Source organism: Aphelocoma coerulescens, assembly GCF_041296385.1.
Source record: "Aphelocoma coerulescens isolate FSJ_1873_10779 chromosome Z unlocalized genomic scaffold, UR_Acoe_1.0 ChrZ, whole genome shotgun sequence".
Classification (NCBI taxonomy): domain Eukaryota; kingdom Metazoa; phylum Chordata; class Aves; order Passeriformes; family Corvidae; genus Aphelocoma; species Aphelocoma coerulescens.
Window position 1 is genome coordinate 53443747 of NW_027184085.1, and position 14314 is coordinate 53458060.

Below are 14314 nucleotides of genomic sequence, written 5' to 3' on the forward strand. Positions count from 1 at the left end.
TAGGAATAATTCTCCCTTGTGCTGCCAGTCCAGATCCACCTGTGATACTTTCACCTTGGCAGCTCAGTCCACCTGCTCGTTGTTGCGATGTTTTTCATTAGCCCGACTCTTGGGTACGTGCGCATCCACGTGTCGAACCTTCACGGTCAGCTTCTCTACTCGGGCGGCGATGTCCTGCCAAATCTCAGTGGCCCAGATGGATTTCCCTCTGCGCTGCCAGTTGGCTTTTCTCCATCGAACCAGCCATCCCCACAGAGCATTAGCTACCATCCACGAGTCGGTGTAGAGATAGAGCCTCGGCCACTTCTCTCGTTCAGCAATATCCAAAGCCAGCTGGATGGCTTTAAGCTCTGCAACCTGACTCGATCCACCTTGTCCCTCGGTAGCTTGTGCAATTTGTCGTGTGGGGCTCCATACTGCAGCTTTCCACTTCCGGTTAGTGCCTACAATTCGGCAGGAACCATCAGTGAAGAGGGCATAACATCTTTCAGTCTCCGGTAGCTCATTATATGGTGGGGCTTCCTCAGCACGAGTCACTTGCTCTTCCTCTTCTTCAGAAGATAATCCAAAAATCTCACCTTCAGGCCAGTTTGTTATAATTTCCAGAATCCCAGGGCGATTCGGGTTTCCAATACGGGCACGCTGTGTGATGAGAGCAATCCATTTGCTCCATGTGGTGTCGGTGGCGTGATGCGTGGAAGGAACCTTTCCCTTGAACATCCAACCCAGCACCGGTAGTCAGGGTGCCAGAAGCAACTGTGCTTCAGTGCCAATTACTTCTGAGGCAGCTTGGACTCCTTCATAGGTGGCCAAGATTTCCTTCTCTGTGGGAGTGTAGTTGGCTTCAGATCCTCTGTAGCTTTGGCTCCAGAATCCCAGTCGTCGGCCCCGAGTCTCACCAGGCACCTTCTGCCAGAGGCTCCAGGACAGGCCATTGTTCCCGGCTGCAGAGTAGAGCACGTTCTTCACCTCTGGTCCTGTCCTGACTGGGCCAAGGGCTACCGCATGAGCGATTTCCTGCTTCATCTGGGCGAAGGCTTGCTGCTGTTCAGGGCCACAGTGGAAATCGTTCTTCTTGCGGGTAACCAGTTAAAGAGGGCTCACGATCTGGCTGTACTCAGGAATGTGCATCCTCCAAAAACCTATGGCACCTAGGAAAGCTTGTGTTTCTTTCTTACTGGTCGGTGGAGACATTGCAGGGATCTTATTGATGATCTCGGTGGGAATCTGACGTCGTCCATCTTGCCACTTTACTCCCAGGAACTGGATCTCTCGGGTAGGTCCCTTGACTTTGCTCCTTTTGATGGCAAAGCCAGCTTCCAGGAGAATCTGGATGATTTTCTCTCCTTTCTCAAACACTTCCTTTGCTGTGTTTCCCCACACGATGATGTCGTCGATGTATTGCAGATGTTCTGGAGCCTCACCCTTTTCCAGTGCAGTCTGGATCAGTCTGTGGCAAATGGTGGGACTGTACTTCCACCCCTGGGGCAATAATTTCCAGGTGTATTGCACACCCTTCCAGGTGAAAGCAAACTGGGGCCTGCATTCTGCTGCCAAAGGAGTGGAGAAGAAGGCATTGCAATGTCAATAGTGGAGTATCACTTTGCTGCTTTGGACTCCAGCTCATACTGAAGTTCCAACATGTCTGGCACAGCAGCGCTCAATGGTGGTGTGACCTCATTCAGGCCACGGTAATCCACTGTCAGTCTCCATTCTCTGCTGGACTTACGCACTGGCCATATAGGGCTGTTGAAAGGTGAATGGGCCTTGCTGACCACCCCTTGGCTCTCCAGTTTACGAATCACCTCATGGACAGGAACCACAGAGTCTCTGTCAGTGTTGTATTGCTGACGGTGCACTGTTGCTGTGGCGATTGGCACCTGTTGTTCTGCAACTCTTAGCAGTCCCGTGGCAGAGGGGTCATCTGAGAGGCCAGACAATGTACTCAGTTGTCTGATATCTTCTGTCTCCACAGCAGCTATCCCAAAATCCCAACAATGTCCTTTTGGGTCCTTGAAATATCCATTTCTGAGATAGTCTATGCCGAGAATGCACGGGGCCTCCGAGCCAGTCACGATGGGGTGTTTCTGCCACTCATTCCCAGTTAAACTCACTTCAGCTTCCAGTACAGGCAGCTGCTGGGATCCTCCTGTCACCCCAGAAATAAAAATGAGTTCTGCTCCCACATACCTTGATGGCATCAGAGTACATTGAGCGCCAATGTCAACCAAAGCCATGTATTTTTGTGGGTCAGATGTGCCACGCCATCAGACCCACACAGTCCAAAAGACCCGATTATCCCTTTCCTCTACCTGGCTAGAGGCAGGGCCTCTCTATTCCTGGTCATGTTGCATGTTGCTCCCTTCCGGTGAATACGTTCCTGAGGTCCCTTCAAGAGGATCGGTCATACTATCATTCCTATACCGTCTGGAGTTCTGTGTGCGAGAGACCGGAGTGGCGTTGACTCTAGATGCACTTCTTGTGGTAGTTGTCCCTCTTTTTAGTTCACGTACCCTGGTGAGATCTGGTAAATCTCTTCCTTAAGTTCCTTTTTCAATTTCTGATGGCCTTCTTCAATCAAGCTCCAGACTTGCTCATCCGAAAGACTTGTTTCCACGGATGAGACATGGGTGCGAAACGGGGCTGTGGCGGTGTCCTCGTAAATCCTCAGCTTGTTCACCAAGACGCCCACCCTGTCCTCCCCTTCCCTCTATTGCAGCGTTGCCAGGTAGTATATCTCTGGTCCAAGGTGTGCGAACCTCAACCACATCTGTGACGTGCACTGGACACCATCTGGGCTCTTAGGAAATCTCTCGTCTTCTGAGAAAATGATCTCCAGCACAGCCAATTCCCTCAGGCACCGGATACATTGTTCCATTGTGCTCCATTTCCCTTGGTGCACCTGGAGGGTCTTTACAAAGGTACCTGTCCCTTACACTTGTAAGCAGTCGCCGCCAGAGGCTGAGAGTTTCTTGGGTTCTCCCAATCCCCTGGTCAATGACCACATCCCGGGACAGAGATCCCAGCTGCCTGGCCTCACTTCCGTCCAGAATGGTGTCATTGGCGGCAGTGTCCCAAATGCGGAGCAGCCAGGTCAGGATGGACTCATTCGTCTGGCAGGTGAATTCCCTCCGCAGGTCACGCAGCTCACCCAGGGATAGTGACCGAGTGATGATCTCTGGCTCTGCCTCTTCTGCTGGGTGCGAAGGTCCTGCTGCATCCTCGTCAGTCACTATGCGGACTGATTTGCTTTTTGATTTCTTCTTCTGGACGGGGGCAACTGCAATCGGTTTGGGCTGTTCTGGTTCAGTGATGGCTTGCATGGGGACGCTGACAGTGCTTTTGGTTCCTTTCTCCTCTGAGTCAGTCTGCGTAGACATGGATGCTGTTGTTTTGTATTTGGTTCCTTTCTCCTCTGACAGTCTGTGTAGAGATGGACACTGTTGCTTTGTGTTTGGTTTCTTTCTTCTCTGTGTCAGTCTGTGTAGAGATGGACATGGTTGCTTTGTTTTTGGTTCCTTTCCTTTTGGTTCCTTTCTGTGTGGCAGTCTGTGTAGACATGGTATTTGCTGCTTTGCTCCTTTTTACCTCCTCCTCAAGCAGACGTTGCACCACACTAAGTAGTGTTCTGTTTCTAAGCATGGTGTACACAATGCAGGCCATAGAGAAAAAAGAGAATAGAACTGACAAGAAGATTATACCATCCTTAACATCCAGAGGGAACTCAATATTTTCAGAAACTGCTGTGCCTGGCCTGAAAGGCTGGAAGAAACCACTCTCTACTCCTCCCACCAGGGGCTGGGTGCGATTGTTGAAGAGATCCCAGACATAGGACAGCCAAACAAAATTGAGTATATATTCCAAATGGTATTCATTGCCTTGCAGGTTATTATGCTATAGACATAATAAACCAATAAAGCAATTCTCATACCATTCCCTGGTTTTAACAGGAGTAACACAAGAGGCAGGTAGTTCCCCATGTGAGGAAAAATATAGAGAGCAAGATACAGTACCCATGTAGACAAGCTGAGCACCATGGTGAATACATTTCTGTTCATACAAAATTGTAATTCTGACTTTTTCTCAGAGCCAGCCTCACCTTGGGCGCCAAAATATGTACTAGTTTGAAAACAAACCATTGGGAGGCACCAAGTCAGAATAACAATTTAATGGAAATTAAAGAAAAGGAAAAAAAGTGTAAGAAAACACTGGTTCAAACTGACAGAGTCAAGATACAACCTGAGTCCCTGTTAGGCAGGGTGGTGGTAGCAGTCTGGTAGAATGGTGGCTGCAGTCCTCTGAAGCAGTGATCCTGCAGTAAAGGGGTCTGCTCTGCCTCAGAAAGTCCAGTGGTGACTGTGTAGCTCCTGTCCTCTGGAAATCCAGTGGAAAGGGTTGTCTCTGGTGTTCAGAGTCCCAGATTATATCCACGATGGGATGCTTGGTTCCTCCCTCTGGGTGGAGCATCTCACAATGGGGTAATGAGTCATGAGGCCAAGTGTTGATGAGGCTCGTTAACAGAAGATAGTCCGGAGGGAGTTATCTCTGAGTCATGCAGCAGGACAATGATGGGCCATTAACAGCAAGATAGTCTGGGGGGAGGAGGTAAGGAAACACTGCCCCACCTGATCTCAACAGCTCATGAGGATGGGAATAGAATACACTGCAACCCAGGACAGTGTACTAATTTCTAAGGGGGAAATATAGAACATAGCTAACTATCTTTCCATCTTTGCACGAAAAAAGTGTACTCATTCTTTGCTAGCTACAGGTTACCTATCAAATAATCACTTATCAAAGGGTTCTTGTTTGTAGTTAGACAGCTGAAATAAAATTATTATTGAGAAGAATATCCACTATTTTTCTCTTTATAACTTACTATATAACAGACGATCAGTCTTCTGTTTTTCATGCATTAAATCCTGTGTCCTCTCAGAAACCAATATCTCCAGATGTTTGTTATATTTCTCCATCTAAATAACAGAGAATTTTCTAAAATCATCTTTTTACTGAAATAGATGCTTAGCTGGATAGGATTTAAGAATTTGAATGATTCTGTTTTGAAAACATTCAGAGATAAAAAAGGGCATAGGTCTAAAACATCTAACACTTTTTTACAGAATCCAAAGATCAGATTTCTCCTTAGGTAAATTTATAAATCTAGATTTGAGGTTGTTGCGTACATGTAAAATGGTAGAAGGCAATTTCAGGCTTTTCAAATTTCATGCAAACGTTAGGGGCCAAATACAATGCAGAGAGCAAGCTACAGACATGGATCAAAATCTTTCCATAACAAAAGGCATCTAAATCTCAATCTTTTAGCAAAAGCTCACAATGCTCTTTCATAAACTATCTTGCTGTGCTGGTCTATGCTTTACTTTTTGCATCCTTTCTCTGTGTGAGGCAATAGTGTGTGGAGGCAGGAATCTTGTTTCTCTGATGATAGGCTTGAGACACTCTGCTCAAAATTATTTGTAAACATGGTATATTTGTAAACATGGTATTTATAAACATGGTAGTATGCAGGGATTCTATATCCATGGTACTGTAAGACCACTGAGCCACAGGAAAGGGGAAAATAGTTTGCAAATGACATTTGATTGACAAAAAAAAAAAGTTCAACCCCAAAGAAGTTGAAACAGTTAAAAAATTGAATGAGAAGGAAAGCTGGGTTTCAAGCAGAGCTGCAGCTACAATCAGCCCCAACAAAGCAGAACAAATAACTGTGGATTTTCTCACCAAACAAGGGGCATAAGATCAAAAAAACCTCTGCAGGATAGAGGTGAAAGTTATTGAGAGTGAGCAGATTGAATTGGATTAAAAAGCTAAATTTACCAGAGTCATCATCATGTCAACAGGGCTAACAGGATTCATCTTGTACAACATTTTCTTGACTTGTTCAAATGTAGGCCTTTGGGATGGATTGTTTTTTCTGCACCTTTCAATTAACTGCAGAAGGGAAAGAGTGAGAAAAGCACACAGCCTTTTACTATTCCAAGCACAAGCAGTATTTTAAGTTAATACTACTGTTTTCTTGGTGCCAGCTGGCTATGTGAAGCTCTCTCTGCAGCTGTACTGAAGTCTCTGGAGTTATACAGGCTTTTGCTGAATGAAGGATATTAGCTCATGATAATGCTGCTGTGGGAAATCATAGTAAGATATATGTTCCTTCTGCTGAACACTGCTTAAGCTCTTGTCTTGGGCTGTAAAACAGTGTTACACTGCTGGAGTCACATACTCTTTTCAGAGGACTTGTCTTTACACAAATTCACAAAAGATTAAGAGCTGAAGTACCCCTTAGGAATGTTAATTTCTGATTAAAATCCAGTGCTACTAATGAGAAGTTTTTTACATTTATGTTGTTACAAACCAGCAAAGCTGAATTATATTGCACTGAAACTGAAATAAGGATGACCCAATCTTGTTCTGATTTAATTAAACTGGGAGGGGGTGTACTTTATTGAGGCTACTAAGACAAAGACTTGTTGCATAAGAATCAAACCAAACTCATAATTTGCCTGAGACAGACTTCGTTATTTGAAAGCCCTCTGTCAGTAAGCTAGATATTACTAACATAAAATATGTATGAAATTCAACACTCTATAATAAAATGAAATTGCACAAAAATCAATGATTGAATATTAAAAACATAATGTATTACACTGGCAACTTGAAGGGACAACTGAATCTTTCATTGTCACAATGACAGGTTTTTATTAAGGATATTAAATAATTTCATTTTGCGTTGTTTGAGGTACTTGTACTTCTTGATTTCTGGGTTATTTATATTTATCAAAGGTAACATTGCCATAAAACTGCTATGACATGTTGTAAATTCACTTCAATAAAGGACTTTTGTACACAATATTGTATTTTACTCACCTCTATATAATCTGTCGGACATGGGCAAGAATTCTCAGTCTTTCCTGAAATTAATTCTGCCAAAGGTGTGCACCAAGAATATTCAGCTGAATGCATGACATCTTTCTAGAGAAAAAGGGATTAAACAATGTTGAAACAAGTGTTATGGTTCTCATCCCAGTCACTGAAAATATACTACTATTATCATCATCACTTTTATAATATCTTCCCTATCACTTCTAAGTCAGCTTTTTTTACATAAGAGCACAAGGGGAAAAAAAGGATAAAAAACCATATAACCCAGTCAAAACTGGGTCACTTTGTCTAAAAGCTTTTTAATGGCTGACAGGCTTTAATCTCAGTGTTTATATGACATAAAAAACGTTTGAAACAAATGAATACCTGGCAAGATATTGGGAAACCTTTAAGAAACCAAAAGGACTACATTAGTCTATTATCACAAACTATCAGAACTGGAAAAATAGCAGTTTCAAGTCTTCATTGTTACAATTTTTCTTAAGCAAATTATTTCAGAGAGAACATGGTTACATATCCAGACCATCTGTTTTCAATTTCAAGGTGCATTCTTGTGTTTGCCATTTAGCACTGATCAAAAGACACATGCAAAATGGACATTTTCCTTATGGAGAGCAGTTAATTTGCTTTTCTAGGTAATTCTTATTACTGCAAGATTCCACTAAAAGGGCGTGTAAATGGCAGGAAAAGGAAGAAGCAGGAGCAAGAGGAAGATGCTATTACATACATTCTCCCTGCATCCACCTAGCCCTTAAACCTCACAAAACTAATCAAAAGGCAGGTTTAGAGCTACATTTTTTTATCATATGCTCTTCTTCAAAGCTCTGAAAGGGAAAACTGGTAGATTTATGAGGAAACCCTGATTGCATGTTCCATGGGAACTGAACTGGCATCCATAAAATCATGAGGAAAATGCATGCTCAAAAAGTAACTCAAAGGTGCAGTAACTCAAAGTTTGGTTTGTGTCTTCAACAGAAACAGAATCAAAGCTGTCATGCAAATTCCAAAGATAATTTGTCTTTACTTACTGCCATAGGGTCACTTCTTGTGGCAATTTCTAGTAAAATGATGGCATAACTGCAGAATAAAATTGAAGCAAAATCTTAATGCAATAACAGTTAATTGAGTCAGTGATTTCTTCTTTTTATGATTTCTTATTCTTCCCCATTCTATGTCTGAAATCCCAGTATCCCAACAGGAAGGATGGCAATGGTGCTGCTACTTATTACAACTTTGTGTTTTCAAAGATCTGTTACTGAAAGTTTCATAGCATCGCTCTCTCATGGTTATCAGTCCCAGAGATGTTTGAGGTTGATGCAAAGCAATTTCCTCTGTAAGAATTAATGGAATCCAGAGGTGATATGTACAGGTTTATATACATGATTCCTACCAGTTAAACATAGAGGTCTGATTTTTGCTCCAATCAAGGGGCAGGAGCAGGTTCATCAGAATCACCAGTTGGAGGAGTGGCTTCTTCTCAGCCACTGAAAAGATCACTGTTCTAGAAAATGCCCATGAAGTCTATGATGACACAGTGTGTCCAGAGGAAATATTTTATAGTAAGCATTTCTCCTTGTTCCTTCTGAATTATATTTTCATTATCATTATCTTCCTCAGTTGAACTAAGGTCAATTACATTCACCAAGGTTGAAGAATGGAAAAAGACAGTAAAAACAGAGTTTAGTATTTTTACTGAACTCACTGGAGATCTTTCAGAACAGTGATCTCTTAGAAGCAAGCACCTCCTCCAGCCAACAGGCTGGAAAAAGATGCTCTTACTTCTTTATATAGTGAAACAGTGTAATAATTACCCTGCATGCCTCTCAGCTTGGTAACATTTACTTTTTGGAGAATATTGCTTTCCAATCTGTTGTGTTGCTAATGGTTGCACTGTTCTGTAAGACATTCTATTGGTAGCAGGATATGTTCATTGGTCTTTCACCCCACTTGTGGACCACCATTAGAAAATAAAATAATGCATATAAAACATGATGAATAATTTAGAAATTAATCTGATGAGGTTTTTATAATAATTTTGTGGTGATTGGTGGAAGAAAGAAAAATCAATCCTCAGGAGGCAGCAAAGCTGAAACAGATTTTCAAGGACAATAATTAGATGATGGTAACTCTGACAAAGTCATATTGATTTAATTCATCTTCAGCAGCACTGCTCAATAAAATTCACTATCCATTGTGGATAGTGAAATTCATATGATGATTACAAATCAAGAAGAATCGAAGTAAGAGAAACTGTGACTGAAAACAGCCTGTTCAGCTAAAAACAGGAGCTACATTCATGCTCCCTCCTATTCTCATTTCCATTTTAGCTTTCCCATCTGACCAACAGTTTCCCTAGAGAACTTTAAAAGCAAGTGATTCATCTGTAAGAGCCCACTAAATTACAAGTCCCACTCCTGCAGTTTCTACTTATTTTTTATTTGGGCCTTACCTTCAGGAATATTAATGGAATTTTTGCGCAGATAAAAACTGAGGATTTCAAGACTGGATCAATGCTGCCTGGCCAGTGGGGCCAAATACAGGTATCAGGAAGGCTTATCTCCTCCTCATATCATCAAACACAAAATTTGTTAAAATGCAAATTCTAAAGAACAGCCCAGATAAGAAGACAACCATTTCAATGGTACAGGGCACTTCTCTATCTTCCCTGACTGCATGTTGCTCTTTTTTTGAAGACATGTGGATGAACAGCAAGATAAATCCAGGAAACATTCACTGCATCTGTCAAAAGTTCATTGTAAACATGCATGATATGAGCAAATCAGATCTTAGGACTATTTAAAGGGGAACCTTCGGCAAGAAATGCCTTCAGGAGGCCAAGTTGCCTGTGAAGTCAGATAATGATATCTATCCAGAACAGGAGCAGAGTAAGAACAGACAAGCCAAGGAAACATTTTTTGGGATGCATTTTGGCTGCAGGGCAATGGCAAACTGGAATGTATAAGACAATCATAAAATTATTGTTCAGTTGGAGCACAGTTCTTTCTAAGACTACTTAATGTTGAAAACACAATGATGCCTTTTCCTGGTCTTAAAATCAAGAGTCAAAACACAGTTAGAAGGGAAAAAGGGGTTTTACCTCGGTATTTATTTTAAGGATCCTTAGGTGCACTACATCCAAGTCGAATGCACCTCAATGCACACCACAATGCACACCCACAATAGATCTGGTATAACATTATAGGTTTTACTAATCAGTATATCTATCAAAGATTCCCCAATGAGAGGCTCGAATGAGCCCCCCCTCCCCAAGGAGCCTTCCCCTGGATGGTTCTATCTTAGTTTACAGAATGTGCTCTGGAGAGGACCTTGGGGTCTGGGGCACACTGATCCCTAGCTATGAAGCTTCTAAAATGTTTAGTCTCTCAGCTTGACAAACAAGTCCAAGAATGTAGGCAAAAAGCACTAAGAATACAGAAGTTGTAAAAAGGTATAAAAATGGTTTAAAGAAAAGCAAAAAAAAAATCTTCATGGCATCAACAGGACAAATGACAGTAGCCAGAAATACCAACAGAATCTCAAACTGCCTTAGCTGAACTATTTTGAAGCAGATTCTAAGAATATATTTAAGCCTATGAGCACAAATAGTAGAGACTTCAAATTCTTTCTCAGGTAATCTGATAGAATGGAAAAAAATTAATGACGTTCAAGCACATTGTATATGCAGACATTTGTTTACAATTGTAATCCTGGTTATCTGAAGAGTGGTTGGATAGAAAAATCCACCACTGGCAGGGAAAGCCACTGGAAGGCAATCTTCTATAAAGGCTTTCAAAAGGAAAGGAATGCAGCTATTCACTAGCGCATCCATTTTTTTCCCTTCATTTTATTTTTGCTCTGTAAACCAAATATTGACACTGTGTATATGCCCCAAAATAATGTATTGACATTTAATTACAGAATTACAGGGTGCATATGTGCTTTATGACATCCTAGAACATTGATGCTATTAACTTTTGAAGTATTGCCATTATTGAAAATAATCTACTTTTCATAAGAAACAGCAACAGAAAAAAAATGATAATTAGATAATAGCAGACTTTTATTCCTTTTTATTTTACCAGTCAAGTGACTCCTTACAGATCATTGGGCCAACTCTGCTTTTAAATAATGGCAGTGAATTCAGTATTTGGTTATCTACCTTGAAAGAGAAGATCCTGTGATATCTATGCTGTTCCATGTTCCAGGACCAATGCTTTTAAAAATACAATCAAACATATACCTGGAGTGACAACAGAAATACACCAAGCCTAATTGTTAAAGAGTACTTGAGATTAGTAAAAGTGAGATCAGGAAAACTTAGCTACCTGTAGACATCTGACATAGAATTGGGTTCAAAATCTGAAAGAGAATGTATTTCAGGAGCTGTGTAAATCTGTATTAAATGCTGCTGGGATGAACTTGATCCCTCAGGAGAATCTTCTTTTCTGTATGACTGCAAGCCATAATCTAAAATGGAAGAAAACAGGAAGCAAACTATTCAGTGGATACTTCCCTGAAACATGTGCAGTAGTAGATAGTAACACAGTTAGTCCAAAGAAATTAATTTTCCCTATTCTAAATACACATCTTAAGTCTAGAAATAGTGGGGTCTGGGTGGTCTTGCCCCCCTAAACTATTGCAAACATAGCATCTGGTAAACCAAATATCTGGGCAAGACTGCAGGACAGCAGGGAAATGGAACTATGTGACCCACTGCAATCAGAATTATTTTATGATTTTATCAAATTATATTCAGCAAATAGTCTCATCTAGTGCAAGAGTTATCATGTAAACACAGGTTTCTGTTCTACTTTGGCCCTTCATCCTTATCTCTGGTGGCAGGCTGCTCAAGCAATTACTAGTTAGACAGAATAACAACAGAAAATCAGATGGTGGGCATTACTTGAACACCAACAACATCAGAACAAAGGCAGCATAGATGTGAAACATCTTTCTGTCTATACTTCTAGCCTAACATAGAAGGAATTCTTAGCATATGACTCAGAATCAGGAAGAAGGAGAATAAACAACTGACTTCTGCTATCTTTCTTATGTAAATAGCACTCTTCTGAGTGTATGCAAAGGCTGGATGCAGATATCTGGTTTTACCTGGAGTGACCTCTAATTAAGATGTTCCTAGGGATTGAATCTTTATGTGGAGGTCATTTTTAAAATACCTCCCACATTTGTTATTTATGAGGTTTGTTTGACATTATTTCATCCCAATAAACCATGAAAATTTGAAAACACTACAGTTTGACACAGAACAGAATCAAAACAGAAGTTGCTGAATGATTTCACAGAGATCCTATTAAATTGAGAGGAGCTGTGCTAAGGTGATGCAGTTGATGTAATTGGACGAAGTCTAATTTTTATGTCTTTCTCCAGAACAGGCTTCAAGCAGAGTAGACAGTTCTGAAGGCAAAAGGATACTGAAGGAGTTGGAGAAGCAGGCCTGGCCCCGTGTAGGAGCCTTAGTCATAGGATGTGCCACTGAAAAACAAATCTTGCTGGTGCTTTTAGGATGGCTATGGGTTAGAGAGGATGATGACTACTCTGGGCAAATAGTAGAAGTGATGATCATTCCCTTAATTCCCTTTGGCAGCTGCAAACTAAACTAGACTCTCTAGTGGTTTTCTTTTTCCCACAGGCTGTCTTCCTGTACCAAGAGTAGACCTGACCTGTAGTTCCATCTCTGGGAGCACACAATTCAATGCTGTGAACAAGACTTTAAAGCTCTGAGTCTGCTTTTCTCCATTAAACTACCTTATGTTTACCAATCAGTCAGCATTGCTATAGTTCTTTACACCATTGTCCATACCTCAGGTTTCTCTGTGTATCAAAATTGAGAATGAGGCGGTTTCTGCTCAGATGTTGATAGACTGCATAATTTGTGGGATCTGAAATGTGCACCAGTGACATATACTAAATGACTTGACTTGATAATGTAACATGAAACTTGCTTCAGCAAAGGCACTGCTAGTGAGGTCTGGTACAGTCAGCAATTCCACATGAGATGTCAACATGAAAGCACTTGGGAGGAGTGTTGAGTGTGAAATCTGTAATTAGGGGGTTAGCTGGACAGTTTTGAAATTTTTTTCTAGTCTTCTCTTTACCTGTAATTTTACAAACCCACCGGTCATCTATCACACAGTTACTAGATTTCAACCGTCCATGATACATTTTGTGGTGGTGGAGATAGGCCATTCCTTGAGCAATATCAGTAGCAAAAGAAAACCTGGAAGTCAAAAATCAGTGAGCTAGTATATCCACTTTCACTCAAGAATAGCTCCAAAGCCTACTGAAGTTTACAGAAACTATAGCTTTCAATTTGTGTTCCCATGCTCATTTTTCCAAAACACTTAAGGTGACTGTTTGAAAACCCGTATCTCCCTGAGCTCACAGGCCAAGACAGTCGAGTTTATTCTAGAAATTGTCAGTACTTTTGTATCCTTGGAAGTACTTTCACATGTTTACAAGTGAAACAATTTTATTACCTTCCTCTCTTTATTTGGAAGGTTTCCTTCCGGAAAACATTTATTTTCTTTGCTGAAGGCAAGCATACAGCAAAAGCAGAATGGGCATATCAAGAAAACCAATCTCAAAAAACGATGTCACTGCCTTTGTGAAAGTTTCATTGACAATGTGAGCTCATTTCCAGTATTGGTAAGTATAATAAAGCATTTGTAGGTATGCTAACCATTTCACCAATATGTCTTCCCAAACAAAGATGCAGTGGGTTTTAGTTAAATAGGGATGCCTAAGATATTTGAGAACAAAATAAAGTTATATGGGAGAAAAGGGTTTTAAAATAGTTTTGCAGTATAACTAGAGAAAGAATTGAAAGGTCATTGGCTTAGCATTGCTAGCACTAAGCATATGATTTCTCAAAAAACCAGAAGAAAACTTGGACTAGACATTCAAGTTTTTTTTCTTTCTTTTCTTGCTTTCTTGCTTTCTTTCTTGCTTTCTTATATCACAGTACAGGCCTGTCTACACAAGAACTTTATCTAAAATTAACACTTTGTCCTAAATAGCATACAGCACTGTCTATGTCATTTAGCTTTTAAAAAGTTGGATTTTTTTACCTGAAACCCCAGTTCAAAGGAATATCTTCATTGAGAAGCACATCACTCAGGCTGCCTTTGGGGCAGTACTCTGTGACAATGGCAACATTTGGAACTTCTATACAACCTCCAATGAATTTGCAGAGATTGGGATGGTCAAGTTCCCTGTGAAAATCAACAAAAATCACAGCACAACAGAAATTTTCACAGATGTCCCTCCTGTTTTTTTAGTGTAACTGGAAAACCAAGTACCTTGTCTCACAATGTAAAGAAAAAAATAAAACAGACATAAGGAAATCTTGATCTTTTCTTTCTTTCAAGCAAAGTTTGAAAGAAAGAGGAATATGAAT

At 40.9% G+C, this 14314-nt stretch overlaps 1 protein-coding gene across 1 annotated transcript in view; it reads right to left on the minus strand.

The window, feature by feature from the left end:
• LOC138103877 (atrial natriuretic peptide receptor 2-like) overlaps window positions 1-14314 on the minus strand; it is a 41960-nt gene that overhangs the window by 9869 nt on the left and 17777 nt on the right. Inside the window, exons 11-17 of the mRNA XM_069002487.1 lie at window positions 13986-14129; window positions 13014-13135; window positions 11223-11364; window positions 7922-7974; window positions 6883-6968; window positions 5836-5949; window positions 4880-4973 (exon numbers count right to left, since the gene is read on the minus strand). Of these exons, the coding sequence (XP_068858588.1) occupies window positions 4880-4973; window positions 5836-5949; window positions 6883-6968; window positions 7922-7974; window positions 11223-11364; window positions 13014-13135; window positions 13986-14129 (755 nt within the window). The remainder of the gene's footprint in view (window positions 1-4879; window positions 4974-5835; window positions 5950-6882; window positions 6969-7921; window positions 7975-11222; window positions 11365-13013; window positions 13136-13985; window positions 14130-14314) is intronic.